Source organism: Marmota monax, unplaced genomic scaffold (assembly GCF_021218885.2).
Source record: "Marmota monax isolate L192 unplaced genomic scaffold, Marmota_monax_Labrador192_F-V1.1 WCK01_AAM20220418_F8-fsc00243, whole genome shotgun sequence".
In the NCBI taxonomy this organism is placed as follows: Eukaryota; Metazoa; Chordata; class Mammalia; order Rodentia; family Sciuridae; genus Marmota; species Marmota monax.
Genome location: NW_026694604.1, coordinates 404627 through 432214, shown reverse-complemented (window position 1 = coordinate 432214; position 27588 = coordinate 404627). Strand labels below are relative to the sequence as shown.

General features: G+C 42.2%; 1 protein-coding gene across 2 annotated transcripts in view; it reads left to right on the top strand.

Moving 5' to 3' along the window:
- Positions 1 to 27588, top strand: part of Usp43 (ubiquitin specific peptidase 43) — an 80662-nt gene that overhangs the window by 31108 nt on the left and 21966 nt on the right. Inside the window, exons 4-12 of one of the 2 annotated variants that reach the window (XM_046422220.2) lie at positions 3440 to 3532; positions 5097 to 5232; positions 8361 to 8496; positions 10037 to 10172; positions 12879 to 12990; positions 20109 to 20212; positions 23623 to 23700; positions 24435 to 24561; positions 24653 to 24986. In XM_046422220.2, coding sequence (XP_046278176.1) covers positions 3440 to 3532; positions 5097 to 5232; positions 8361 to 8496; positions 10037 to 10172; positions 12879 to 12990; positions 20109 to 20212; positions 23623 to 23700; positions 24435 to 24561; positions 24653 to 24986 — 1256 coding nt within the window. Of the gene's footprint in view, positions 1 to 3439; positions 3533 to 5096; positions 5233 to 8360; positions 8497 to 10036; positions 10173 to 12878; positions 12991 to 20108; positions 20213 to 23622; positions 23701 to 24434; positions 24562 to 24652; positions 25002 to 27588 lie in introns of both variants that reach the window. The other variant, XM_046422219.2, reaches the window with a different exon arrangement.

Genomic DNA, 27588 nt, shown 5'->3' with positions numbered 1-27588 from the left:
GTGTGTGTGTGTGTGTGTATGTTTGTGTCTTCCAAATTCTTCTTGTCATTCCTAGACTTGATTTCCAGAAAGTCTAATCTGTTGTTCCCATTTCAGACATTTCCTTTTAGGCAGAGTATATTTTTAATTTAATTAATTGATTTTTGGCACTGGGGATTGAACCCAGGGTTGCTTGCCCACTGAGCTACTTCCCAGCCCTTTGTACTCACTAACTGGCTGGAGCTGGCCTGAAACTTGCCATCCTCCTGCCTGAGTCTCTCGTAACTGGGATTACAGGTATGTATCACCCTGCCCAACAAGGCAGAGTATATTTTTGAAACAATTTGACAAGGACAATGAATATCATAGGGAATTGGGTTCCTGAACATGGAAAGGCAGTGTGGTGGTTTTCTGTCCCTTTCTTTTAAGAGAGCCCAGGGTCTAACAGGACAGGATAGCAAGTGCTCTGGATAGGGAGGGTGAAAGGATCTCTCAGGCCACATTTGGGGTATTACAACAGCCTGTTCCCATAGCCAGAGCTTTCTGTAAGAGTGAAGTGGCCTTATGTCGAATCTATTGGTTACATTTCCTATCCTCATTTCTCAACTTTGGTGGAACGGGTGTATTTCCTATTCTTTCTATAGTTTATTTTGAAAAACAATATCATATTTTCAATAATCCACTTTAACATTGAAGCGACATCCCCAGGTTAGTCTAGGGCATTGGGTTAACATGTGTGGGGTCCTGGGTCCTATCTCCAGCACTACAGGATGAATGAACGCATGAATAAAATAATATTAGCCCATTCTGAGTTTTCTGCAAACTACACATCTCCTACTCCCGATACACATTTGGGGCTGAATGTAAAGGTCATATCCCTGGCCTGGTTTAATATGATGTAACTCTAAGGAGAAAAAAAAATGCAGCCCAGTTTAGTTGAAATAGGCTGAAAAAAAATGAAGAAGTCAACAACAACGACAAAAAATACTCTCTTTGTTTGCATAAATGTGAAATGGAGATTTGGAAATTCCCCAAAGACAAAAGTACATCCTTCAGGACAATTTTATACCTCTGTAGGTAATAAGAGAAGGGGGAGGGGAACTGGGAGGGAAAGGGCAGCTACAGAGGAGACCCCCAGGATTGCCAAGTCCTGGCTGTGGTTTTTATGCTGCTTTTACCAAAACACTACCATGGTTCTCCAAGGGGAAATTTGCCAGAGGCAGTGAGTAGGGATATTAGATCAAACACAAAACAGTGGGGGCCAGGGAGGTAGCTCAGTGGTCAAGTGCTTGCCTAGCACGTACAAGGTCCTGAGTTCAAGCCCCTAGAACTAGAAAACAAAACAAAACCAAAAAAAAGCAAAACACTCACCAAAAAATCCTCATGATACAACCAAAATATTTCCCAAACCACTGGGAGTCTGTTTCCTAAAATCACTTGTTGACCTTCTGATAACTTGTGTTCATTCTGTTAAGTGACATCGGAAAGATTCACCTCTCCATGAGCAGAGGCCTCAGGTTCTCCTTGGGTGACAACCCCAGGTTTGCATTCTTGCTTGCCTCTGGGTTTTCCTGTTTTTGTCTGCTCAGTGGAAAACCAATTGAGCAGGACAAGCACTTTCCAAAGGGACTCAGGAAGCCTGGTCCTGATAACCTGCTCCAGCTTACCTGCTGACTTAACCCAGGCCAGGTTGTCCAAAGCAAAGAGCGCAGAGCCAGGCTGCCGGGAGGGAGGGGGATGGAGGGCATTGTTCCGTATCCCCAATGAAGTTCATGCAGATTTTAGGATAAGGAACAGAGTGTGCGGAAACCCCTCATACCTTGGAATAATATGGTGAATTATACAGTCAGGGAAATCAAATTCGTGCACCTAAGTGGAATATAAAATTGTGCTTCACTTTTCAGTGGTTCAGAAGTAAGGAAGTGTTAAAGGTAGAGTTGAAAGACTATAAATATATAAATATCTACTCTGAAGTAAGCAATTCCTTACTCATTTATACTCAAGAATTCAGGAATGATGAGGCGCACAGAAACTGAGCCTCACTTTGGTACTTCAGAGCAGTGTGTCCTTCGACAGCTACTTAACCTCTCTGTGCTTCAGTTTTCTCTTCTGTAAAATGGATGAAATGCTGACTGTTTATGGGAAATACGTGGGGTAATATGTGCTTGATTCTTAGAGGGATGCCCAGTTCCTAGTAAATGTAATTTCAATGTAAACTTTTACAATTTGCCGCTATTTCCTGAGCTTTATTGCTTCTTGCTCTGTACAATAACGAAGGCAGAATTCATCAATGGCCATTCCAGGTGAGCATTAGAGTCATTTAGGGAACTTTTAAAATTCTGATGTCTGGGTCCCCTCCCCATCTGCTTTGAAATAGAACCTCTGTGGGGTAGGGCCTGGGCATCCAAATATTTAAAAAGTTGCCCATATAATTCTGGGACCCAGGAAGGTGAGACCCAGGGGGAAAGATGGTCCTGAGAGCCCTTCAGTTTGAAAACTGTCATGCTGTTACTATCCAGAGGGATTATAGGGCCCGTCCCCATGTTTAATGCACTAACATGTGGTTAAACTTTCTTCCTTTTTTTATTGGGGTAAAAGTCCTTTGCTATAAAAATAAACCATTTTACTTTTCTTTTAAAGTGATGTTAAACATGTACCATTCAGTGGCCTTACATTACATTCACCGTGCAACTACTACTTCTGTGTAGTTCCTAAACATTTTTATCACCCCGAAAAAAAAGCTCTGGGACCCAGTTAGCAGCCAAGCTCCATTTTCCCTTCTGCAGCCCCTGATGACCAGCAATTTGCTTTCTGTCTCTGTGGCTTAACCTGATCTGGATATTTCATATAAATGGAATCATACATAATGTGGCCTTTTGCATCTGAGATTTTTTTTTTGGTGTGTGTGTGTTACCAGGGATTGAACTCAGGGGCACTGCACCACTGAACCACATCCCCAGCCCTATTTTGTATTTTATTTAGACACAGAGTCTCACTGAGTTGCTTACCACCTGGCTTTTGCTGAGACTGGTTTTGAACTCACGATTCTGCTGTCTCAGCCTCCTGAGCCGCTGGGGTTACAGGCATGTGCCACCGCACCTGGCAGCATCTGGGATCTTTCTCAGCACTTAGCATCATATTCTCAAGGCTCACCCACGTCGTATCAGGACTGACTCCTTTTTATGGCTGAGTGATATTTCACGGTGTGCTTACACTACATTCTGCTTGCCCACTTATCTGTTGATGGACAGTTGTGTTATTTCTACCTCTTGGCTCTTGGGGGCAGCAGGACCATTAGGAACATTTGTGTACAAGGATCCGTTGAAACACCTGTTTCCAGTTCTTCCAGAGTGGAATTGCTGGGAGTAGAGGGGCAACGGGAATTTTATGTTGAACTTTTCAAGGGGCCACCAAACTGTCCGCGTGTTTACACTTGGCTCTGTGTTCTTTGTCCTCACAGATCTTCCTTGACCTGCCCCCACTGCCTGAAACAGAGCAACACCTTTGATCCTTTCCTGTGTGTGTCCCTTCCCATCCCCTTGCGCCAGACGAGGTATGTGAGATGTGAGTCCCATCCCCTTGCGCCAGACAAGGTTACAGTTGGCTCTGTGCCTTTGACTTCCCTCCTGGCTCATTGAATTTTTTGGCCTTGTGTACGCCATGTTTTTTTTTTTTTTTCCCTTTTGCTTCCAAAAAAAAACTCAGAGTTTCTCTAGAAGCGAGTCTTGTAGCCACGTGGCCATCAGTTATTGAATGTGACAAAGTTACATCCCTTCCTTAGCAGAGGAGGGAATAATGAACACCATAACGCTGTGTGTGTGGGCACCAGGCCTGTGTCCCATTGAGAAGCTGGCGAGGGCCCCTGGTCAGACAGGAGCAGATCAGAGCGAATCAGTCACTATGGATTCCCTCTGTTTTTGTTTTCAAAGTGTTTTTTCTTCTTTGTGAAGTTGTAGGGAAATGATTTCTTAAAGGAGCAAAGAAAGAGGAAGAGGGGAGATGAGGTAAAGGGAAGCAGGGGCTGGGATGGAGAAAGGCTTCAGGGCTCTGCAGCCTGCTATACAGAAGGCCGCCCCAGCAGTGGCCAGGAAGTCACCTGGCTCATATCAGCGTCACGGAATATTCGTGAGCTTGTAGGTAGGGAGCCACTGAGGTGGACACATTTCTTCATTGTGTTCCCCACCTCCTTAAGTACCATTTCTCCTACCCTTTACCTGTTGACACTTCTGCATCTGTAGGATGTAGCTGCAGACACACCTTCATGAATCTTTCCCAGGTTAACCTCTGTTTCTGCTCTGATATCCTGTGCTGTCTGTCACAAATGTAACTATTGACTTACGCTGTATCATGACTTACGCTACCATTAGACAGGGCCCTAAGACTTCTGGCCTGATGCAGCAGAGCCCAGGGCTGAGACTGTGGCCTCTGAGGCTGCCCAGGTTCAAGGCTAAGCCCTACTAACTAGCTATGGGACTTGGGCGATTATTACAGAATAGGGTAGGATAGGAGAAACAGCAGTCAGGAAAGTGGCCCTTGGTAAATCAGCAGAGGGAGTGGGAAGTAGAAGCAGATATTTCCCAGGGTAAATTTTATTAATAAAGGAGAGCATCAGCCAGGTGCTGTGGTGCACACCCGTAATCCCAGTGACTCTGGAGGTTGAGGCAGGAGGATCACAAGTTTGAGGCCAGCCCCAGCACCTTAGGGAGACCCTCAGTGACTTAGCAAAAATCCTGTCTCAAAATAAAAAGCGAGGACTGGGGATGTACCACAGTAAGCACTGTGGGTTTGATCCCTAGTACCAGGAAAAAAAAAAAAAAATGAAAAGGAGAGAATCATTAATAGGGTTGATTTGTACTAGAAGCAGCTTGGTTGCTTTACAAACTTTACAATTTATTTTTGCTTCATTTTATTTATTAACAGAGTCTTGAGGTCAGAGGTCTGTGAAGTGTTTCTTCATCCCAAACTGTTTCATTTTTAACTCTTTGAAAAAGCAGTTTAAGGAGATTTGGCTCTCCACTGCCACCTGGTGGCAATATACCTAAAGTGCAGGGACCCAACAAGGAACCGGACTGTGCTCTGTCAGTTCTTTAACCACGTGGCTCATTCCTATTTTCCAGGTTCTTGAGCGTCACCTTGGTCTTCCTCTGTAAGAGCCAGCGGTTCCTGCGGGTTGGCCTGGCTGTGCCGATCCTCAGCACAGTGGCCTCCCTGAGGAAGATGGTTGCGGAGGAAGGAGGCGTCCCTGCAGATGAGGTGTGATGGAATTGCATGGGGGCCTGGTCACTGGATGACAGAATGCTGACCTGGCCAGCTGCCTAGGCTAATTTGTGGTTCCCAGGTGACTCCAGCATGACTCATGGGTTTCTTGTCTGATGAGTAGTTCCTGGTGTCTGAGGTTACCCAGCCTTGACTTTCTCCACGTCACGCAGGATGATCTCAGAAGGATGCTTTGCCTTCCGAGAAGGCGATGGTGACTGAGATGGGGATAGTTCTGATGGTAGCTAATCTCAGTCACGTTTACCAAGTGCCGGGCACAATTCTGTGAATTTTATGTTCATTTCTATTCATAGCCGATTTGATCACAACCCCTCTTATAAAGTGGCTATTACAAAAGTATCCTCATTGTGATAGCAAGGGAAGAAAGTAATGAGAGGTTGAGTGACTTGCCCATGGTCACACAGCCAGGAAGTGGCTGAGCCAGGATTTGAACACAGGTATTTTGTTTCTAGAGCCTGAGCTTCTCTTCTGTATTTTTACTCCTGAGAATATAAACCAGGGTGCTGAAGGGACAGTAAATGAAACAACTGGGAGAGATGAGGATGTGTGACATGAGAGAGGAGATCGGGGAAGAAGGATGGCTCTCTTTTGTTGTTTAAGGAGTCCTGGTAAAGGTCCAAATTCACTCTGACTGGAGAGGTCCCTGTAACACAGTGGGGTTAGAGGTGACAAGCAGTGTGGCCGAATGGGAAGGGCTCAGTGGGGTTCAGCCATACTTAGGCCCCTTGACTTTGGACCATGTAAGTGATTGGTCATCCCTCTCCTTCTTTAGCTGTAAATTGAACTTTTTTTTTTTTTTTTTTTTTTTTTACTACTCTGTCTACCTCATAGAATTTTTGCTAAATTAAAAAATATTTGTAACTTTTTTGTTAAGGTATGCATATTTGTGATGCAGTGCACAGACCTTAAAGTTGTGGTTTGTTGAGCTTTACTTACGTGCACACCCATATAGCCACTGAGCCTTTCTACCATCCCTGCATCTCCTTCCTGCCCCCATCTCAACAGTCTCTCTGATCTCAACCACTCTCTGTATTTTTTGGGGGGTGTTGCTAGGGATTGAACTCAGGGCCACTCGACCACTGAGCCACATCCCAGCCCTATTTTGTATTTTATTTAGAGATAGGGTCTCATGGAGTTGCCTAGTGTCTAGTTTCTGCTGAGGCTGGCTTTGAACTCTCCATCCTCCTGCTTCAGCCTCCTGAATCACTGAGATTACAGGCATGAGCCACGGTGCCCAGCTATAGTGTTTTTTTTTTTTTTAATGAGGATTTTAAATAGGGGGAAAATATGTATCTTGCTTTGTAAACTCTAAAATACTCTAGGAGACCTATTGTGCACATGTGTGTCGGGGGAAGGGGGTTGGGGGTGGTGGTGAGGGAAATTTCGGGGAAAAATGGAAGTCCTAAAAGATCAAAATTCTGGAGAGGTAGAGTTTGAATGATAGAAGAAGGATGGTCAGAAATATGAGAGGTGTGATATATTGGTTCAAGGAGATAGAAAAAACTGGGGATGCTAGTATAGGGATTTCTTTTATTTTTTCACCCTGCTGTAGCATGGAGCTAAAACCCCAGCCTCTCAAATTAAAAAATTAAAATTTTGAGACAGGATCTTGCTAAGTTGCTGAGGCTGGCCTCAAATTTCTGATCCTCCTGCTGCAGTGTCCCTAGTCACTGGGATTATAGGCACGCACTGCCACACACGGCATATAGGACCTTTTTTGACTGGAACTTGAAATCTATTTTGATGTTTTGTTATCAGTTTTTTCCACATTTTTTTTTTAAGCTGTCATTGCAGATACATTTAAAAGTATTTCCACCATTTTATTTTATGATTTCCATTCGCCCTGCTTTTCCTGTTTTTTTTTTTTTTTTTGACTCTTAAAGCTTTATTGCTTCTTTTGAATTCATAACTTTTTGTTTTGTGATTTAGGACATATATATTTTATTTATTGCTTTTAATATTTATTATTAAAATGTCAGTATGCATCATTAACAAAGGCTAATGTTACAAAGATCTTGGTATTTTAATTACCTTTATACTTATTTTTTTTAAGTGCTTCTTGTTTGTTTGTTTTTGTTTTGGAACTGGGGATTGAACCCAGGAAACTTTACCACTGAGCTACATCCTTGTCCCGTTTTTACTTTTATATTTATTTATTTATTGGTATTGGGATGTAAATCCAGGATGCTTAACCACTGAGTCACATTCCCAGCCCTTTTTTATATTTTATTTAGAGACAGGGTCTCACTGAGTTACTTAGGGCCTTTCTAAGTTGCTGAGGCTGGCTTTGAACTCGTGATTCTCCTACCTCAGCCTCCTGAGCCTCTGGGATTATAGGCGTGCACCATTGTGCCTGGCTTACCCTTATACCTTTTTGATTTAGATAACTATAGATAGATGTTATTTTTTGTATCATAATACCTCCTCCCTTCTCTTCCACTTGTAGCAAAAGTAGTATTCGTTATGTTTTCCATTTTCTTTGATTTATCCTTTCTTCTTACAACTCATTTTCCTTCTGATTCAGTTTTTTCCCCTAAATATTGAAATGTATCTTTTACAAGAGAATTTCCCATCAAATGTGCCTTGAATGGATTATATGAGTTATAAATGCTAAGTTATTGATTATTTCAGTCTTGGGGCAGCAGAGTTAGGTCTGGGGCAGCTAGGACCCTCAAGGTAGTCACCCTTCTCCAATACCAAATCATCTCCTGTGTTTACCTGTTTTCCATAAACATATTTTTCACATGTGGCATAATGTAAAAAAGGTTAGTAAAGCTACTTGGAAATTCTCTCATTGAACTTCTGTGAGTGGTAAATACTCACTTTTTATCCAAAGGGTCTTTATTTAATACTAATTCTTCAATGATAGTTTAGCCGGATATAAAACTTTAGATTTTCAAAGGTTTTTTTGGGGGGCATGGATTGTGGTTGAGATGTCTGTGGTCAATCTGATTGTTATATCTACTAATTTTTATTACTTAAAATGTGTAGGCACTTGAAAGGAAAGGGTAAAAGGAGTTTTAAGACTCTCTTGTCACTTCAATTTCTTATCTGTTAGGTTCTCTTAGAGAAATCAAAAGGAAAAATGATCCTTCTCATTTCAGGTGATCTTGGTTGAACTGTATCCCAATGGATTCCAGCGGTCTTTCTTTGATGAAGAGGACTTGAATACCATTGCAGAGGGAGATAATGTGTATGCCTTCCAAGTCCCTCCGTCACCTGGCCAAGGGACTCTCTCAGGTATAATAGTGCTTTCAATAATTTTATTTGGATATAATGAGTTATGGGTTTGAGAGGTCCTCTTTGAGTGCTGAGTCACAAAACATTGAGTTTTAGTGTTTAAAGTGTCAGGTTTATTTTTCCTGCAATTTAGTGGGCAGAAGGTTGATATTAGAAATTATTCAGCTAATAGTGGGGTTCTCAGAACCGTAGTGAATATTAGAATCACCCAGAGGGCTTCTTAAAACAGATTTCTGGGCTCTGTCTTCAGAGTTTCTGATTCTGTAGGCCTTGAGTGGGGATGGGGCTGAGAATTCACATATCTAACAAGTTCCCAGGAGATTTGGATGCTCCTGATTCAGGGACAGTAGTTTGAGAAGCACTATTTCCTGTAGGTACTGATATGATCTTCATTTCTGGGACTCTTATGATTCAAGGTGTGTGCTTGAAGTAAAATTTCTACAAATTTGTGCAGTAGATGGCCAAAGAAGTTAGTAAATGACTTTTTTGTTAATCCTTCCACTTCCTGATGCGTAGTTTCCTAAATCTTAAACTGACACAGTCAATCTCTAATAGTCTCTGTTTTGGCCCAATTAGCTAGTCTAGAAGACTCCTGTTTCTTCTTTAAAGGACCTTGTGCCAGTATTATAGTATAATAACTGTCCTCACTTTATCCATGGCTTTCTTATCTGTAGTTTCAGTTACGCATATTCAAATGTGGTCTGAAGATATTCAATGGAAAATTCCAGAAAAAACAATTCATAAATTTTAAAATGATTACATATTTTATTGGTACATTATGTTTACACATAATAGTGGGATACATTGTGACATATCATAACTTTTTTGGTGGTGCTAGGGATCAAACCCAGGGCCTCATACATGCTAGACAGTGCTCTTTCACTGAGATATAGCCCAAAACCATAATTTTTCTTATCTTTATTTTTTTTGTTGTTAATCCCTTTCGGTGCCTAATTTATAAATTAAGCTTTATTATAGGCATAAATGTATAAGAAAAAAACACAATAGCTTTTAAGGGTTTGTTAGTATCTGGGGTTTCAGGCGTCTGTGGAACACCTTGGGATGTGTCTCCTTTTGATAAGGGGTGACTGCCATACCCCCTATGAATCCTGTGCTCTGGCTCCAATCCTCAGCCAACTATGGCTGCAGGCTGGGAGAACTGGATTCTTGATGTTCTCTGAATCCACAGGGACACTCTGAGCTTTGGAATCTGAAACATGGAGAATAGTTGAATCCCTCTTTTTCCTCCATAAATAAGCCTTTTACCGTCTTGGTCTGGGGGCTCTCTGATCAAGGCATAAAAGCAACTTTTGGAGTCCACTAAACCTCTGCCTTGATTTTAAAATTATTGGCCAAATACAACTCCAAATTCATGCATATGATCTTTGTGTAGCAGATGCTTGATAGCACAGGTACCATGAACCTTATTGTCTCCTGCTTGATAACTCTGATGTCCTTCCGCTGGTGGAGAATAGATGCTCAGAAAGGAAGAGGGCTAGAGAAGCCAAGGATCTTCTTTAACACCCTTTGTCTCCTCCAGCTCATCCATCGGGTCTGTTGGGGTCTCCACGCTTGGCAGCCCGAGAGGGTCAGCGATTCTCCCTGCCTCTCCACAGTGAGAACAAGGTGCTAATCCTTTTCTGTAACCTGGTGGGGTCAGGGCAACAGGCTAGCAGGTATGTTTCACTTCAACCTTTTTTTTTTTCCTACCTCATGTCTGGGATTTGTGGACCTGTACTTGGGATTCTGTCTAGAATAATTTTAACTTGATAAAATTAAATATCCACTCCCAAGGTTAATAAACCAGGAGAAGGGAGTAAGGGATTTTTCCGAACAAGAGAATTAGAAATAATTGCTTTAAGCAGATGGCTAACATCATCCTCAATTAAACATCAGAGTTTTCTTGCTAATTGCAAGAACAATTATTCCTGCCCTCACCAACTATTATTTTATATTGTGTTGTAAGGGTTGGCAGTTCGGTCAGCTGAGCTCAAAAGAAATTGGCTCTAAGAAAAGAGGAAAGAGTGTTTACTCAGAGGCAGGACATTTGTCTGGCATGTGCATGGCCCTGGGGATTCAATTCCCAGTACTGCAAAAAGCAGGGTGTTGTGGTACACACCTGTAGTCCCAGCTACTTGGAAGGCTGAGGTGGGAGGATTATGAGTTCAAGGCCACCTTGGACAGTTAGCAAGATTCCATCTCAAAGAGTAAAACCAAACAGATAAATAAATAAATGAAAGAGGGAATGAAATTGCCACTATTTGTATATTATAGGGTAGTCTGTCCAGAAAATCAAGAAACGGAAAGTGATTAGAATGGATGGAAACATTCAGGAAAGCAATCGTTTGGTTACCTTACAAATAAATAAAACCAGATAGCTTTCTTATTAGGTCTAAATAGTGTTCACAAAGAAATGATAAATGTTTTGAGGTAATGGATATTCTGATTACCCTGATTTGATCATTCCATGTTGTATACATGTATTAAAACAACCCTATAAATATGTGTAATTATTTGTCTACTAAAAATAGAATAAAATTTAAAAAATACAAACAAAGTGTTAAAAGATAGAATCCCAGGCTGGGGATGTAACTCAGTGGTAGAGCATATGCTTAGTAATATACAAAGCCCGGGATTCAATTCTTAGCACTGCCAAAAAAGAAAAAGAGAAAGAGATGGAATTCTGAGAAGATATGTTTAGATTGATAAAATGTTTCTAAAATTTTTCTGGAATAATAAGTTGTTAAGAAAAAAAACCAGAAAATATTAAAAGAGGGAAGGATAAAGAGGAATTATGATTAAAACAGGATAAAATTTAATTTATTAAAATAATATAGACAAAAATATATACAATTAAATCAATGTACTATAGTCTAAAGTATATATTATATGATAAAATGGTAACTATTTCACGTTTTTAGGGAGTGAATGAATTATTCAGTAAGTATGCTTAGCTAATTGACTTTTTTCCTTTGTTTTATTTTAAATAATCAATTCTTTATTCTTGCTATAACTTTATATAAATAAATCACAGATTGATCAGAGAGGTAATTATAGAAAAGGAAACCATAAACTATCTAAGACAGTGTAGGGGACTATTTATGTCTTTGGGTGGCAGGCGGGGCTACTTAACACGGAAGGCAGGAGGAGGCCATAAAGGAAAAGGTTAATCTTTAAAATATATGTAACATTTTAAACAAAAAACAAATTTAAAAGGTAAAGGACAAATGAGAAAAAAATATTCATGTCCTGTGATAGGGGAAGGATTCTTGTCCATTATGTAAAAACCTAGCTCTCCCCTCTCTGAACTAATGAGATAAATGCACTCAGTAAAATGAGACCACAGAGATGAACACGAGTTCACAGAAGAAATACAGGCATTGGTGAAAATATTCAGTGCATTAGTAGGAGAAATTCTGATTGCAATGGCAAAATACTAGGAGAAATTCTGATTGCAATGGCCAAGATACTATTGTTAACCTTTCAAATTATTGAGGAATCTTTAGAAATTGAAAATACTCATTCCAGGCAAGAGTCCAGGGAATTGGGAACCTGCCTCACTAGCAAATTGGTATTGCTTTTCTGGAAGGCAGTTTGGGGATAAATAGCTTTGGTCTTCTTGCCTTTGCACTTCCAGAACTTTATTCCAAAGGAACAATTGGTTATGTACAGCCAAAGTGTATGTACAAGAATACATGCAGTTCCTGCCATAAGCAAGTAGTATTTAAATAAATAATTGGAAGCAACTTGAATGTTTAATAATACAGGATTAGTTAAATGAACTGCTCTTCCATTCAGTGGATGCACACACACATCACCTCATTTTTGTGCTGTGTTTTAGCAAAGTTTACTGCACATTCTTGCTCCATTGGATCTTCCCATGATCAGGGAATAGTGAATGGTTGGTGATGCCCAGGCAGAGTTAGGACCTGCAACCACAGGCACATCCAGTGTTCTTTTGCCCGACAAGTTCATTGCTGTGAGTTCTGTAGGTTGGGATGTGGAAAATATCTCCAGTAATGAGAGTTTTCCCCAAATACAAAGCTGACAATAGTGTCATCTGTATTTGTCTCCACCCTGCTTCCCTCTGGTTCTGATGCTCTGGTCTCTTTCTTCTACTGTGGATTTTACCACTCAGTTGATCATTTGGAGTAGTATGTTTGCATTGCAGTACCTCCCAAGCTTTGCATCTCTGGGCCTCTTATATACACAGACACTCAAGGCCATGTCTCTTAAGTGATGACACTTTCTGATTGGTGGTTTTGTATTGTACTTGACTCTTAACGCTTTACTTACCCATGAGTGGAGCCAACACTCATGATTGTCGGGTATTGTTGGGGACTTTCCTCTGCTAAAATAACCTGATTTCCTTGGATTTTCAGATTTGGACCACCTTTCCTGATAAGGGAAGACAGAACTATTTCCTGGGCTCAACTCCAGCAGTGTATTCTCAGTAAGGTTCGCTATCTCATGAGGAGTGAGGCCCCCGCACAGGTCAGTGTGAATTCTCACAGGTCAGTGTCTGTGTGTATGGAAGAGGGTGGAATCCAGGGGTGACTCATGAGAGAGAAGAATTTGCTGAGAATAACAGTGCTCATTGCTTTATGAAACAACTTGGGTTTATGTGCAAGAAAGTAACCATTTTATGGCCTATGATGTTTTAATCTTTGCATTATTACCAAACACATTTCACACACGGAACTTTTTATTTACTTTTTCCAAACACCGTTGGAATAAAGGGGAACATTTACATTATTATTATTCTCAATTTTGTAAATCTATGGTTTTTCCTAGAGGATAGCACATTGTGATAAATTGTAAAATTGATAAGTGCCATAAATTTATATTGTAAGATCAAAAAATTGCAAGGGACTGGGGGTATCTTTTCTGTGGAAAGTTACAATTGAGGGTGATGTCCACATGTGAAAAATCTAGATATTAAAATAAATTCCAGCTTTTGAGAAACTGAGAGTAAGGACTCAAGGGGAAACACCTTTATGCCTTGTTCAGTTATTCTCAGATTGGCAGTTCCCAAATTTAAAAAAATCATGGCTATTTGGCATTTATAAAGTCTTTAGTTTTCAGTTTCTATGATATCAGATACCCTTTCAATGGCTACCTGGCGCAGAAGATATTGAAATTTTTAGAGAGAGGTCAGTAGCATCAGAATCTTGTTTCTTCCCAACTATCCTCTTTGAGTCTTTCATTTGGGCGATATACCACTCTGATTTCAGAGATAACTCTCATAATTAGTGTGCCTTCTTCCTTTTTTAGAAAACAAAGACCATACATTTGATTTTAGGGTTTATACCAAATGCCACTTTGTTAAGGACCTTTAGTACATTTGTTCCAACCTTTATCTCTAAAGGATTTTGTTAATGGTACTACAGAGCAGATCTGCCATGGTGCCCAAATTAGAAACTAACTTCTCTACAAGTAGGTCAGAGAATCTAGTAATAGCTTTAGCCATCTCCTAAATTGGTTGCTGCTGCTGGTTGAAAGTGGGTGAAACCACTTTTATGTGAACATTGATCTCAGCTGCCCTGGTTCTTTACCTAGTCCACATGTATACTTTTATTTCTGTATCTTTATAGTCATTTTGATTTTCAGAACTAATCAAACCATCCATGGGGGGACAGCAGAATTCAAATACAGGAAACCTTCAACTTGACCACAGATACTTTCCCATAGATGCATTTGTAAATATGTGGTCAGATGTAATTTTCTGTAGGAAAAATGTGCCCCAAATGGTTGTGAGGTTCCTGGACTTTTTTTTTTTTTTTGGTACTGGGGATTGAACTCAGAGGCACTCAACCACTGAGCCACATCCCCAGCCCTATTTTGTATTTTATTTAGAGACAGGGTTTCACTGAGTTGGTTAGCGCCTGGCTTTTGCTGAGGCTGGCTTTGAACTCGTGATCCTCCTGTCTCAGCCTTCTGAGCCACTGGGATTACAGGCATGCGCCACTGCACTGGCTCATTCATTTAATACTATATTAAATATTGGCTCAATATGGTAATAATTTGAAGAGACTATATTAAAAATTCTCAACAGTGAACTGAAGACATTAAACATTGTGAACATCTGTTGAAGGTTCTAAAAATGAATCTCCCTAGCCAAGAATAGAAGACAATAAAATATTTCTTATGAAAGTGGCCAGTTTGCTGGACAGAATTTATTTGCATGAATTATGAAAAAAAGTTATTATTGCGGAAACATTTTTATGGTCACTTTGTAAAATTGTGCACGTGTGGCCAGCAGTACTCCTTTGTGTGAGGGCAGGATCGGCTGCCTTCATGCAGATGTTGGTGCCTCCTTGATAGATGGTCTTGCCATGCACACAGCGAGGCTCAGTTGGGGTGGCAGAGAAAAATGTTTTCTTCCCAGATTGAAATTAATGGTCTTCTTAGGAAGTATATCCTCCCATGGCCAACCCTGAATCTATCCCCCCCGAAAGTCAGCTGGCTTCTAGCCATTGATTTTTCTTTGTTGAAACCACAGCTCAACTAGAATGTGGTTATAGATTAGGCAAATGTACACACTCCCTGAACTTCACACTCAAGACCTTTGTACTAGTTAGCATTTCATGACTCCAATGAATCTGACTTGTAGAGAGAAAAGGTTTATTTAGCACATAGTTTTGGAGGTTCAAGGACACGGGTACTGACTGCCTCAGTTCTGGTGAGGACAGCAGATGGCACACATCATGGTGGAAGTGTATGTAGGAGCAAAATCATCATATGTCCAAGTGCAGCAAAGAAAGAATGGGCAAAGGTCCCACAGTCCCTACCAAGATATGCCCCAGTGACCCAATGACCTCTCACAAGGCTTCACCTTTCAAAGGTTCTATTAGCTCCTAATAGTGCCACCCTATGGACCATACCTTCAATGACAATGGTCCTTTGGTGAACAATTAAACAAAAGACATCCAAATCATAGCAACCCTCTGCAGCTAGGTTTTGGTTCACCTTATGTCCCCCATGTCATTGCTCCCTGTATATATAAGCTACCACAGCCAAAGGAATCCACTCAATTCTCTGAATCTGTTTTGGATCATTCTGTTTGCCCAAGTGCTTACTGGTCATCTTTTCTGGATTTTTTTTTTCTTTTTTTTGGTACTAAAGATTGAACCTAAGGATGCTTTACCACTGAGCTACATCTCCAGCCCTTTTAATTTTTTTTTTTTTTAATTTTTAAAATTTTGAGACAGGGATCTCCCCAAGTTGCTGAATCCTCTTGAGTAGCTGAGATTACAGGCATGCTCCACCACTCCTGGATTTTCCTGGAATTTTAATGCTTTTCTCTTCTTCCCTTGTCAAAATTCAACCTACATTTCATCAGTATGTTTATAGATGTCTTCCATCGCGTTTGAAGAAAAAAAAATTTTTTTTCCAATTATAGCTGCATCAGTGATAATGTGAAGAACTACATTTCATTTATTTGAGTGAAGATTTCATTCATTGTGGTAAAATATGAATGACATTTATTATCTTAACTATTCATAAATGTACATTAATTACATTTAGCAATGTTGTGTAACCGTCGCTACTATCTATAACGCCAATTTTTCATCATTCTTAACAGAAACTTTAAACCCATGAAATCAGTCCCCCCTACCTCCCCCATCTACCATTCTATTTTTTTTAACTATGAATTTGCCTATTCTGGATACGCCATATAATTAAGAATTATGATATTTCTCCTTTTGTATCTGGCATATTTCACTGATCATGATATATTCAAGGTTCATCCATGTTGTAGCATATGCCAGAATCCCACCTCATCCCCACCCCACCCCCTTCTCCTCTTCCTTTTGCAGTGCTGGGGAGAAATGCAGGGCCTGAGGCATGCTAGGAAAATGCTCTACCACTGAATTACACCCTCAGCCCTAGAAGTAGTTCAGGCTGAAGGTGTTAATTAAGGAGTCAGTTGCTAACATGCAGGTAGTAGATTGATTGACGGATTTCTTTCTTTACTTATTTGTATTTTTGTGGTGCTGGGAATTAACTCCAGAGCCAGCTTAGCATACACTTACCACTGAACTACATCCCAGCCCGTTCCTTTATTCTTAAGGCTGAGATCCCATTGTGTGTATGTACCACATTTTGTTTGTTTGTCCCTCAGTTGATGGACACTTGGGTTGTTTCCATCTTTTGTCTGTCTTGAATAATGTTGCTGGAAACATTGGGGTACAAATATCTGTTGGAGTCCCTGCTTACAGTTCTCTTGGATGTGGACCTAGGGGTAGAAGTGATTGGTGATATGGAAGTTCCATGTTATCAGAAACTGCCATACCGTTTTCCACAGCAACTGCACCATTTTACATTTCCACCAGCAATGCACAAGGGTTCAGAGTTTTTTTTTTTTTTTTTTACACATGATGTAATTCACTATTGTAGTGAATTTTCTTTCTTTTTTTTTTTTGATTTTTTTAAAAAATAAATGACAGCAGAATGCATTATAATGCTATTACACATATAGAGCACAATTTTTCATATCTTTGGTGGAATAAAAGTATATTCACACCAATTCGTGTCTTCATACATGTACTCTGGATAATGATGTCCATCACATTCCACCATCCTTGCTAACCCCCTGCCCCCTCCCTACCTTATATGTATCCCTTTAATTTCTTTTTTTTAAAATTTTTTTTTTAGTTGAAGATGGACACAATAACTTTATTTTATTTATTTATTTATTTTTATGTGGTATGGGCAGATTGAACCCAGTGTCTCACATATGCTAGGCAAGTGCTCTACCACTGAGCTACAGCCCCAGTCCTAATTTTTTTTTAATATTTATTTTTTAGTTTTAGGTGGACCCAATATATTTATTTTACATTTATGTGGTGCTGAGGATCGAACCCAGTGCTCTACCACTGAGCCACAATCCCAGCCCCTCCACTGAATTTTTAAAAAAATATTTACTTTTTAGTTGTAATTGGGCACAATACCTTTGTTTTAATTATTTATTTTTATGTGGTGCTGAGGTTCAAACCCAGGGCCTCGAACATACTAGGGGAGCACTCTATGCTGAGCCACAACCCCAGCCCCTCCACTGAATTTCTAAGAGGCACTTATCATCAAAACAGATCACTGACTGTAGGATTCACTTCAATTTTACTATGGTAAAATGTGTATTTTAGATAAAAACTAAGATGAAAGTCTCTTTGTAGCCTTACTTTGAAATATATAAACATTTCTTTTGCATGTGGTATGTAAAATGTGCATTAACTTGTTTCTAAATAATTGTTTCATTGGTGGTGATAGCAATTATTTAATAAAATAGGTTAAATTACTTACTGACCTATATAAGTATCTTCTCCAGTTAAACACTGGTTATTTAAATATATTGCATTCATATCTGGAGGAAGGTTTCATATGTTAAACAGGTTACTGTGTTAAAAGAATATAAACCTAGGGCTGGGTATGTGGCTCAATCAGTAGTACACTCGCCTGGCATGCGTGCGGCCCGGGTTCGATCCTCAGCACCCCACACAAACAAAGATGTTGTGTCTGCCGAAAACTAAAAAATAAATATTAAAAAATTCTCTCTCTCACTCTCTCTTTAAAAAAAAAAAGAATATAAATCTTTTAAAAAATGATTTCTTAATATATGAAAACTTTGTATCTCTGGATTTTTTTTTCCTTGTACCAGGGATTGAACTCAGGGATGCTTAACCACTGAGCCCCCAGCCCTTTTTTTTTTTTTTGTATTTTATTAGAGATAGGATCTCACTTAGGGCTTCGTTAAGTTGCTGAGGCTGGCTTTAAATCTACAATCCTCCTACTTCAACCTTCTGGCTGGAATTACAGACATACACTACCACACCCAGCTAGCTCTTGAGTTTTAAGTACTAAGTTTTTGTTTGTTTGATTTTCTTGTACTAGGGATTGAACCCAGGGGAACTTTACTGCTGAGCTACACACCCAGTCCTTTGGGAGCAATATGAAGGCCCCCCGCCCCCACCCCTTCAAAACCTGTTTCTTGCCATCAGGTCAGAAAGGTTTCAGGCATTTTGCTCAGGTTAATGGGCATGAGAAGGAATAGGAAAAGGAGACACTCTCAAGGGAGGGCGTGGGTCCTCTCAGAGAGAAAATGGACAGCACACCTCTCCTGCCCCCCAGTTTAGTTGGAAATTGGTCCCAGGGAAGTTTCCAGACAGTTCCTCGCAGGTCCATCTCTTGACTTTTAAAATTTTTTTTTTTTTATTTTTCAGTTTTCCATGGACACAACATCTTTATTTTTATGTGGTGCTGAGGATCGAACCCAGCGCCCCATGCATGCCAGGCAAGCGTGTTACTGCTTGAGCCACATCCCCAGCCCCATCTCTTGACTTTTGACTGAGTTTATGATGATAAACTTTCAAGTCCCCAGAGCCAGGTCTATTCTAGGTCACTTTGGCCCACGTCGACCAGTTCTAATTAGAACATCTTATAGATTTTATGGCTAGGGGGAATTATCCTTATCTACCTGAGTAGATAAGGATCAGGTCTGTGTAAAGTTCACAAGAGTCCCACCTTCATGGTAACTTAACTTGTGTTCCACTGATCAGTGTTATTTGGGGCCTGCATTTCTCCTGCAGATAACAGGCAGCTTGCTGAGGAATGTAACATATCCTGTCGACTGAAGCCAGGCAGGGCTGCAGGTAAATTGCTTTTTAGAAGTGAAAGCATGTGGGGGGGTCAGTGCAGTGGGCTCCGTTTATAGAATTATTCCCTTAGCTTCATATTCCCACCACTCTCATCTGTCTCCTCCCTGCCAGCCAGAGGATCACAAGTTCAAGGCCAGTCTGGGCAATTTAAATACTGGTTATTAAAGGAATGTTCAAAACACATTGAAGAATGCCTGGTGTGGGGGCTCATGCCTGTAATTTCAGTGACTCCGAGGCTGAGAGAAGATGTTGAGAAAGCCAGTCTGGGCAACGTAGCAAGACCCTGTCTCAAAATAAAAAGGGCTGGTGATGTAGCTCAGGGGTAGAGCATCCCAGGTTCAATTCCTAGTATTACAACAAACAAACAAACAAACAGAAACTATAGAAAAAAGTGATGGACATGTTTTGAGTCATTTCTGTGCAGCTTGAGTCTAATATAAATCCATATATTGCCAAATGCCATAATTTCACTCTTCTTTATGAATGGGTAATATTCCATTGTGTGTATGTACCACACTTTCTTTATCCATTCATTTATTGAAGGGCATCTGGGTAGGTTCTATAGTTGAACTACTGTGAATTGGGCTGCTATAAACATTAAATTGGCTGTGTCAATGTAGTATGCTAATTTTAAGTCATTTAGATATAAACCGAGGTGTGGGATAGCTGGGTCAAATGATGGTTCCATTCCAAGTTTTCTGAGGAATCTCTGTACTGCTTTCCATAATGGTTGTTCCAATTTGCAGTCCCACCAGCAACGTATGAATGTACCTTTTTCTCCACATCCTCGCCAACATTTATTGTTGCTTGTATTCTTGATAATTGCCATTCTGACTGGAGTGAAATCTTACAGTGGCTTTGATTTGCATTTCTCTAATTGCTAGAGATGTTGAACATTTTTTTCATGCAACACAAGGACCATTTGATGACCCCTCTCCTCTCCTTTTGTCTCAATAGAACCTGGGGTCTCTGTTCTCCATCCGGGTTGTGGGACTTTCTCTGGCCTGTAGTTACTTATCCCCACAGGACAGTTGGCCGCTCTGTCACTGGGCAGTTGACAGGTAAGGAAGCTGAAGGTTTGGTAAGAAAACAAATGTTTTAATAAAAGAATTGGTAAGAAAACAAATGCATTCATAAAATTGCTCACAATACTAGCTGTTCTTGATCCTCTTCATCCTCAGCCTCGTTGGGTCCTTAGAGAATTTCTGCTCTTTGACCCCTTATGGCCAGAGAAATACTGTTATGGCCACTTCAAAGGTGAGGGGATACTGAACTTTTCAGAGATTAGTTAACTTGCTTACATTCACACATCTAGTTAACAGGCAAGCCCAAGTTGGAATCCAGATTGGTCTAACTAAAATGCCCACATTTATTCAAAGAGGTCACACTACTGAATCCCAACTATTGTGTCTCCCTAGAGTGGGTGAAAGGCTGCCTCCCAAACATTGGCCCGAAACTCTGAAAAGCTGTGAAATGGGGCAGAGGACAAAGCCAGCGTGGCCGTGTCTGCCATGCCTCTGACTTCCTGATTCTCCCCATGTCCCCCTCTACAGCCCGTCACCATGCGTAGCCTTGGCAGGGCTGTCCACAAGGGCCAGTGCATTACCTAAGGGGTAATTTTGCTCTGTGTGTTGGTCACCCCATTTTTGCTCATTTTCATATAGACCCTAAGGATTTCCTGATGTGGACAGGTATGCAGGTGTGCTCTTTCCTAGGGCATCTCAAACTCCCTAAGATGAAAGACCAGTTGGTTGGATGGTTTCCAAACCATTTCAGAATACTACTTTGATCAAAAATAACAAAAAAATGTAATTTGGGTACAAGTTCTATTATTTAAAAAAAATTATCTCCCTTTATTAGAAGTAGGTTGGGGCAATCTGGAAGGTTTGAGGACCTAGACCCCATCCACATCCCTGGGCTGGTGGGTGCTCTAGAGAGATAGGGAAGCAGGATACATGTCCGTCGGGGGCCCGTTTGGGCAGCACTGGGCAGAAGGCTCTCTTCCTGGTGCTCAGTGTTAGAGATGAGAACTGTGTTCCTTAAAATCTGTTCAGCAGTACAGCGCCAGCCTACAGGCTGGTTGTCCCAGGTCCGTGATAAGAGCTTGAGAGGAGACATTGAGAAATGTTGGATAGCGTGATATAAGATACGTTGCATGTAGTAATTTTTTTAAAAAAAGAATGGACCTTGTACCCAAGTTACATTTTTATTATTTTTGATCAAAGTAGTGTTCTGTGTGGTTTGGAAACAAGCCAGCCAACTGGTCTTTTGCAATAGGTAGTTTGAGAGGCCCTAGGATAGAGCCCAGGTGCACACCTGTCCTGGCCCACACCTGCCACTCACCCAATCTCACTGCCATCTGGTTCTACCCCTCTGACCCTAACCTGCCAGCACAGCTCTCCCAAGCACTTGCTGTCTCCATCTCTTGCCCCTTTCCCAGGACCTCCATTCAGCCCATCTTAGCCTGCCTATCCCTGCCTATTCCTTCTGGTTCTAGAAATTTCTTCCTTTTAAAAAAAATTGTGATGAAATATACATGACATAAAATGCATCATTTTAACCATGTTTTAAGTGTGCTGCTCCGTGGCATTACATTGCCATGTACTTCTACATTGTTATACAGCCATTGACACCATTTCCAGAATTTTTTTCATCCTTCCAAACTGAAACTCTGTAGCCATTAAGCTACCCCCAGTTTTCCCTTCTTTTTATCTTCTGGCAACTACCATTCTAGTTTTTTCCCCATGGATTTTATTACTCTAGATACCTCTTATATTTACAATCGTGCAAATATATTTATTCCTTTTGTGTTTGGCTTAGGCTGCTTAGTATGATATCTTCAAGGTTCTTTCGCATTGTGGCATGTGTCAGAATTTCCTTCCTTTTCAAGGCTGAATAATATACCATTGAATGAATATACCATATAGACATATCTCCTAGAATTTTTTTTTTTTTTTTTGTCTCCTTGAGGTATTCCTCTCCCTTTCTGGGACCTTAAGTATTGTGCCTCCATGTTTTACCTTTGGCTTCTGCTTTCTCCCTCTGTGTTCCATTCCTGGATGATCCTGCTCCTGGCTCTAATCACCTCTCTGTAGGCTGAAGGCATGAGCCTAGATTTTTCTCTTAGATGCCACACCTGCTTGTTCTACTTAAACGTCTCATAGACACTAAATGTTTGCCAATCTGAACTCTTCTTCTCAACTTCTCACCTGGCTAATGCCCCTTGCCTGCCCTCCAGAGAAGCCAAGTGCTTCTTCTGAGACCCCACATACATGGTGGGTGTATTGCATTAATCTCTTTGCGCGCTTCCCCCGGTGGACTCTGAGAGCTCCTTCTGGGTAGGGATGTTTATGTACCTACTAGGCTTGGCATAGTGGCTCTGCGTGTGTATCAAATAATGTCTTTTCCCTGTCTGAATCAGGGCTGTAATGAGAGGGGATGAAGCTGTCCGATCAATGATTCTTTCCATGCTAAGAGTAAACATTGTTGCCAGTCATCCCTCTGCCCCTTCTATGGCCCAACGGATGTAAATCCGTTGGACTTTCAATTTTGTTACCCCAGAATGAAATTACTCCTCAAGGCAGAGTTTCCCAATTGCAGCCCTCCCTCACGGTAGAAACGGGGAGTTTGGGGTTCTAAGAAAGGGGCTTAGATGGAGAGCTCCCCAGTATTATGTCCTCTGAACCAATGAGGACTCACTGCGCCAGGAGAGCTGCTCCCAGCCACACCTTGATCCTGGCTCCACCTGTTCTCAGTCATGCAGGAAGGCACCTTGACGCTCCCCTAGGACTATTCTGCCCTCGGAAACGTCTATTGAGTCATTTTGGTGACAGTTTAGGATTCATCTGAGTTTCCCTCTTTTGTCTGGCTACAAATTCTCAACAGTCTTTCAGGTGTGGACTTCTTCACCCCTTGTGTCTGTCCTTGTGGATCTTGGAGTAAACCCCCCCCACACACTTCTTTCTGATCCCTTCTCTTCTATGTTAAAATGAACCAGCCTTTTCTGGAATAGGCTGAGGCCCAGCAGTTGGGAGGAGCTGTAGGTTGACTCACACTCAGACTTTCTGTGCATTGGAGTGAGACTTTTTGAGGTTGGGTCGGGTAGCTCGAGGGTGCCCCTTCTGCATTGCTGTGTAGGAAAGTCAGAAGGTCTCTGGGGGCTTCATCATATTGCGTATTTGTCTGGAATGTTACTGTGGAACTGCCCTGTGAAGACACTGAGAAGGTGGCTGGGGCTGTGGTGGGACAGTTGATCTGTGCCCTCGTAGTATTCAAAAACCCCTGCGACCCAGACACTCAGGGGAGAACGTTCAGAGGTAGGGTTAGGACTAGGCTAGCAGACAGCAACCCTGCCACTGGCTCTCCTCAGTTTGATCAGCTTGAGGTTTCTGCGTTTGGAGGCAGGCTGTGGAGCCCAGTGGAGCTGTGGGAAGACCTCTGTTTTCTGACAGGTTCCTTGTTCCTCCCATAGGGCCTTGCACCTCAGGAAGCCGGGAGGGCCCCCCCACGTCAAGTTGGCCGTGGAGTGGGACAGCTCTGCAAAGGAGTGGTGAGTCAACAGAACCGTTGTCCCCAGAGCTGAGATGGCCTGCCTGAACCCTCACATCTTCCATGGACCCAGTGTCCCCGGTACCACCAGAGGGCCATGTGCACACATCCTTGTATAAATGGTCGTGATAGAAATGGTCATCATGATGGTGGTGCTAGGAGAAGCACATGCTCAGATAGCCCTCACCTGTGCCAGTCACTGCTGTCAACACTTTATTTAATCTTCATGACCTCCTGTGTGGGGTACTATGAAGCAGTAACTGCTCTATCCTGCATTTCTTGGGTAGAAACTGAGGCACAGAGAGGTTAAGCCATTGCTTAAGGTCATACAGCTTAAGGTCATGAGACAGAGCTGGGATTGGAACCCAGGCCGTCTGCCTCCAGTTTAGGCTCTTTATTATCAAACATCAGTCTTACTTTGAAAAAGGACATTTTTTTCAGTCCAAGTATCTATTGATCCTTTACCAGGCATGAGTCATTGGGTTAGGACAAGGAAAACAAAGGGGCATGAGCCCGAGGCTTGTTTCCTTGAGGAGCTGATGGGGGAGACAGACGATTCCTATAAGAGAGGGTGAGCACAAGGTCAGAAGTGTGTAGAGGTCCTGGGAGCCTGTGACCTCACCCAGTGATGCTGTCCACTGGGTTTGCCGTAAGGAGAGACAGACCAGACCAGTCCAGGAGGAGAGAGGGGGGCTGCAGCGCTGAGCACCCCCGGTGTCCCCTCCTTCCGTGCAGCCTGTTTGGGAGCCTCCAGGAGGAGCGGGTGCAGGATGCGGAGAGCGTCTGGAGGCAGCAGCAGACCCACCAGCAGCCCAGCTGTACCCTGGATGAATGTTTTCAGTTCTACACCAAGGAGGAGCAGGTCCCGCCCCGGGGGGCACCCCCTGGCCGGGAAGGGGGCTGGCCGCCTTGCCGTGGCGAAGGCCTCATGCTCCCGGTGGCTTCCTTTCCAGCTGGCCCAGGACGACGCGTGGAAGTGCCCCCATTGCAAAGTCCTCCAGCGGGGCATGGTGAAGCTGAGTCTGTGGACCCTGCCTGATATCCTCATCATCCACCTCAAGAGGTTCTGCCAGGTGGGGGAGAGAAGAAACAAGCTCTCCACGCTGGTGAGGTTCCCGCTCTCTGGACTCAACATGGCTCCCCATGTGGCCCAGAGGAGCACCAGTTCCAAGCCAGTGCCAGGCCCCTGGCCCTCCTGGAAGCAGCCGGCCTGCCTGCCCACCAGCTACCCGCTGGACTTCCTGTACGACTTGTACGCGGTCTGCAACCACCACGGCAGTCTGCAAGGTGGGCATTACACAGGTGAGCCTTGCTATGCCTCTTGCACATGGTGACCATGGCTGTGTGTCTTGGCTGTGGCCTGAGCCTCAAAAGAATCGGCACTCCTTGGATACTGACTGGGCACTCGGCCTGGCTGACTCCTTCCCTCCTGCACACCAGAATGTGTGCAAGAGAGGAGGGTGCCTGGTCCCACCCATCGTGCTGATGTGGAGTTAGATTCATGGTTGAGATGTAAAGTGAGTTACGGCCCAAATTTTCAGGCATGTCAAATGTAGGAGGGTCATTTTTGGAACCCAGAGAATGACGCTTAACCTTACCTGCGATTTAACACAAGAACTCTTATCAGATCTTGTCTCTTTTGATTCTTTGGGAGTCAGTTTCCTTTCTGTTCATCTGGAGAAATTGGGAACAGCAGATGAATTGAAAAACAGAAACAAATTACCAGGAGACTCTCCCAGTCGTTCACAGTCTTCCCCGGGAAAGCTTTTAGAGAGCATCATGACTCATTACTGTTCTTGCTTATGTCATTCCTCGCTTTTGTCCCTTGAAAATATCTCAGTGACCACAGGAAGCCTGCAGAGAGCTATTGGTAGCAGCAGCAATTGAGTGTCCATTATGTGGGTCTTAGTGGAGGCTGATCTGTATGATCTGAGAGGTTAGGATGTGCTCTCTGCCATGGAGGACAGTATAGATGCCCTTGGGGAGAGAGAAATGAGAATGGAGTAACAGGTCAGGGGGCACAGGAGTGGACAAAGAGGAGGGTTGGAGGCTGGAGCTGGGCTGGTCATACTGAAGGTTAAGGTGGACACCGCACTGTTCCTGTATTGCTGTCCAGTACCTTCCCATTCTCCCATAGCTGTTCTGCCCTAGATGAGAGACTTGCCATCCTCATAGCCTGAAGCACCATTCTGTCCAGCTACTTCTCCGGTCTCCCTTCTCAAGGCTAAAAATAGCTCAACAGAAATTCTTGGCCATCCGTCTTTATCTGGGGAGACATCTTTCTTGCTGTATTAACCTCAGATTTTTTTTTTTTTTTAACAGTGAGCCTCATAGATGAATTAGTCCCTGTGCACACATTAGTGATGAAAATAAGGACAACTGGAACTTGGGGCTTGTCATTTACGAGGCTGCCTGGGCTGGCTTCTTTTGTATAAACTCGTGGGGTGTCTCCAGCATAAATTAAGAACATTGGTGTAAAATCAGGGGGGAATGTAGGAATGGGAAGCGTTGGTATGTGTGTGCCCAGAAAACTGTCTCACTAAATGCAAAATCCAGATCCTTTCCTGGGGTGAGCCTTAAAGGGGAAGAAAATCTGCAATTTTGAGCTGGTGACAAGGGACCCGGTTTCCACAGAGTGTCTCAGGGTCTTTTTGCTTACACCATATGCTACCGTTTTCCTGGGGGAAAAAATCTGGTTATACTAAATCCAGGGGGAGAAGATTCCAGAGGAAGAGGGGGCTGGCAAGGAGTGGAAGCAGGGGATTGTCTGCAGCCAGTGCAAACCCAGGTGGGGTCTGGGCCATCTTGAGGATCTTCTTCCTGATGATCCCACGCTGCTGCCTAAATGGCAGAGCCCTGAGCCACTCAGCTTCCGACTCCATGGTTTCTGGCCTGCAGTGACGTCTAACATGAATAACCCCAAACTGCAGAGGATGCTGTAATGAGCACCACTGTCTTCATTTTCGGGGAAGCACACCTTTTAGCAACTTCCTAAGAGGATGATGGGAGCATACATTTTGAGTCCCTGCATGTCAGAAAGCGCCTTTATTCCCACCCTTGATTGACAGTCTGGTTGGACATAGAATTCTAGATGGATGGTCGTTGTCCATCTTTGGTCAGGGGTGCATCATGAGAATGGAATGGAGGTCTCGGTGTCGAAATGGGTCAGGCCAGTTTCATTTCTGTTTCTTTATCTGGGATCTATTTTTTTTCTTCCTGGAAGCTCTCAGGTTCTTTATCACCAGTGCTCTGGATTTTTGCAGGCTGACCGTCATGTGGGTGATTTCATTCTTTTCTGCTGGGCACTGATCTTCAGATCTAGAAATTTCCTTGTGTTCATTTTTTAAAAATTAAAATAAAAAAAATTAACACATAAAATTTATATATATTTTAGGGTATACCACGGGATGTTTTGAAATATATATATATGTGTTATATAGTGTGTTCAAATCAGGGAAAGCATATCTATCTCCTCAAACGTTCAATGTTTTTTTTGGATGGAAACAGTCAAAATCTTTTTTTGTAGTTTTTTGAAAATTACAGTGCAATGTCATCATTGTACAATGTCACCCTAACTGCCCAACAGAGTGCCAAAACTTCTCATTCCTAACAATGACTTGAAACCCACTGATCACCCTTTCCCCAGCCCTCCTTCTCCAGTCTCTGGTAACCACCGTTCTATTCTAGGAGGTTAACTTTTTTAGATTCCACATGAGTGAGATCATGTGGTACTTGTCTTTGGGAATATATTCCGATGGCTCAAAAAAAATCTAATGATGTTAAAAAAAAAAAAAAAAACAAACTAAACCCACACACAACAAACAGTGTTGCTGTTAACCTTGACTCTTGTCCATTGGACTTCAAACCACTTTTATTGGTTTTCTGTGTC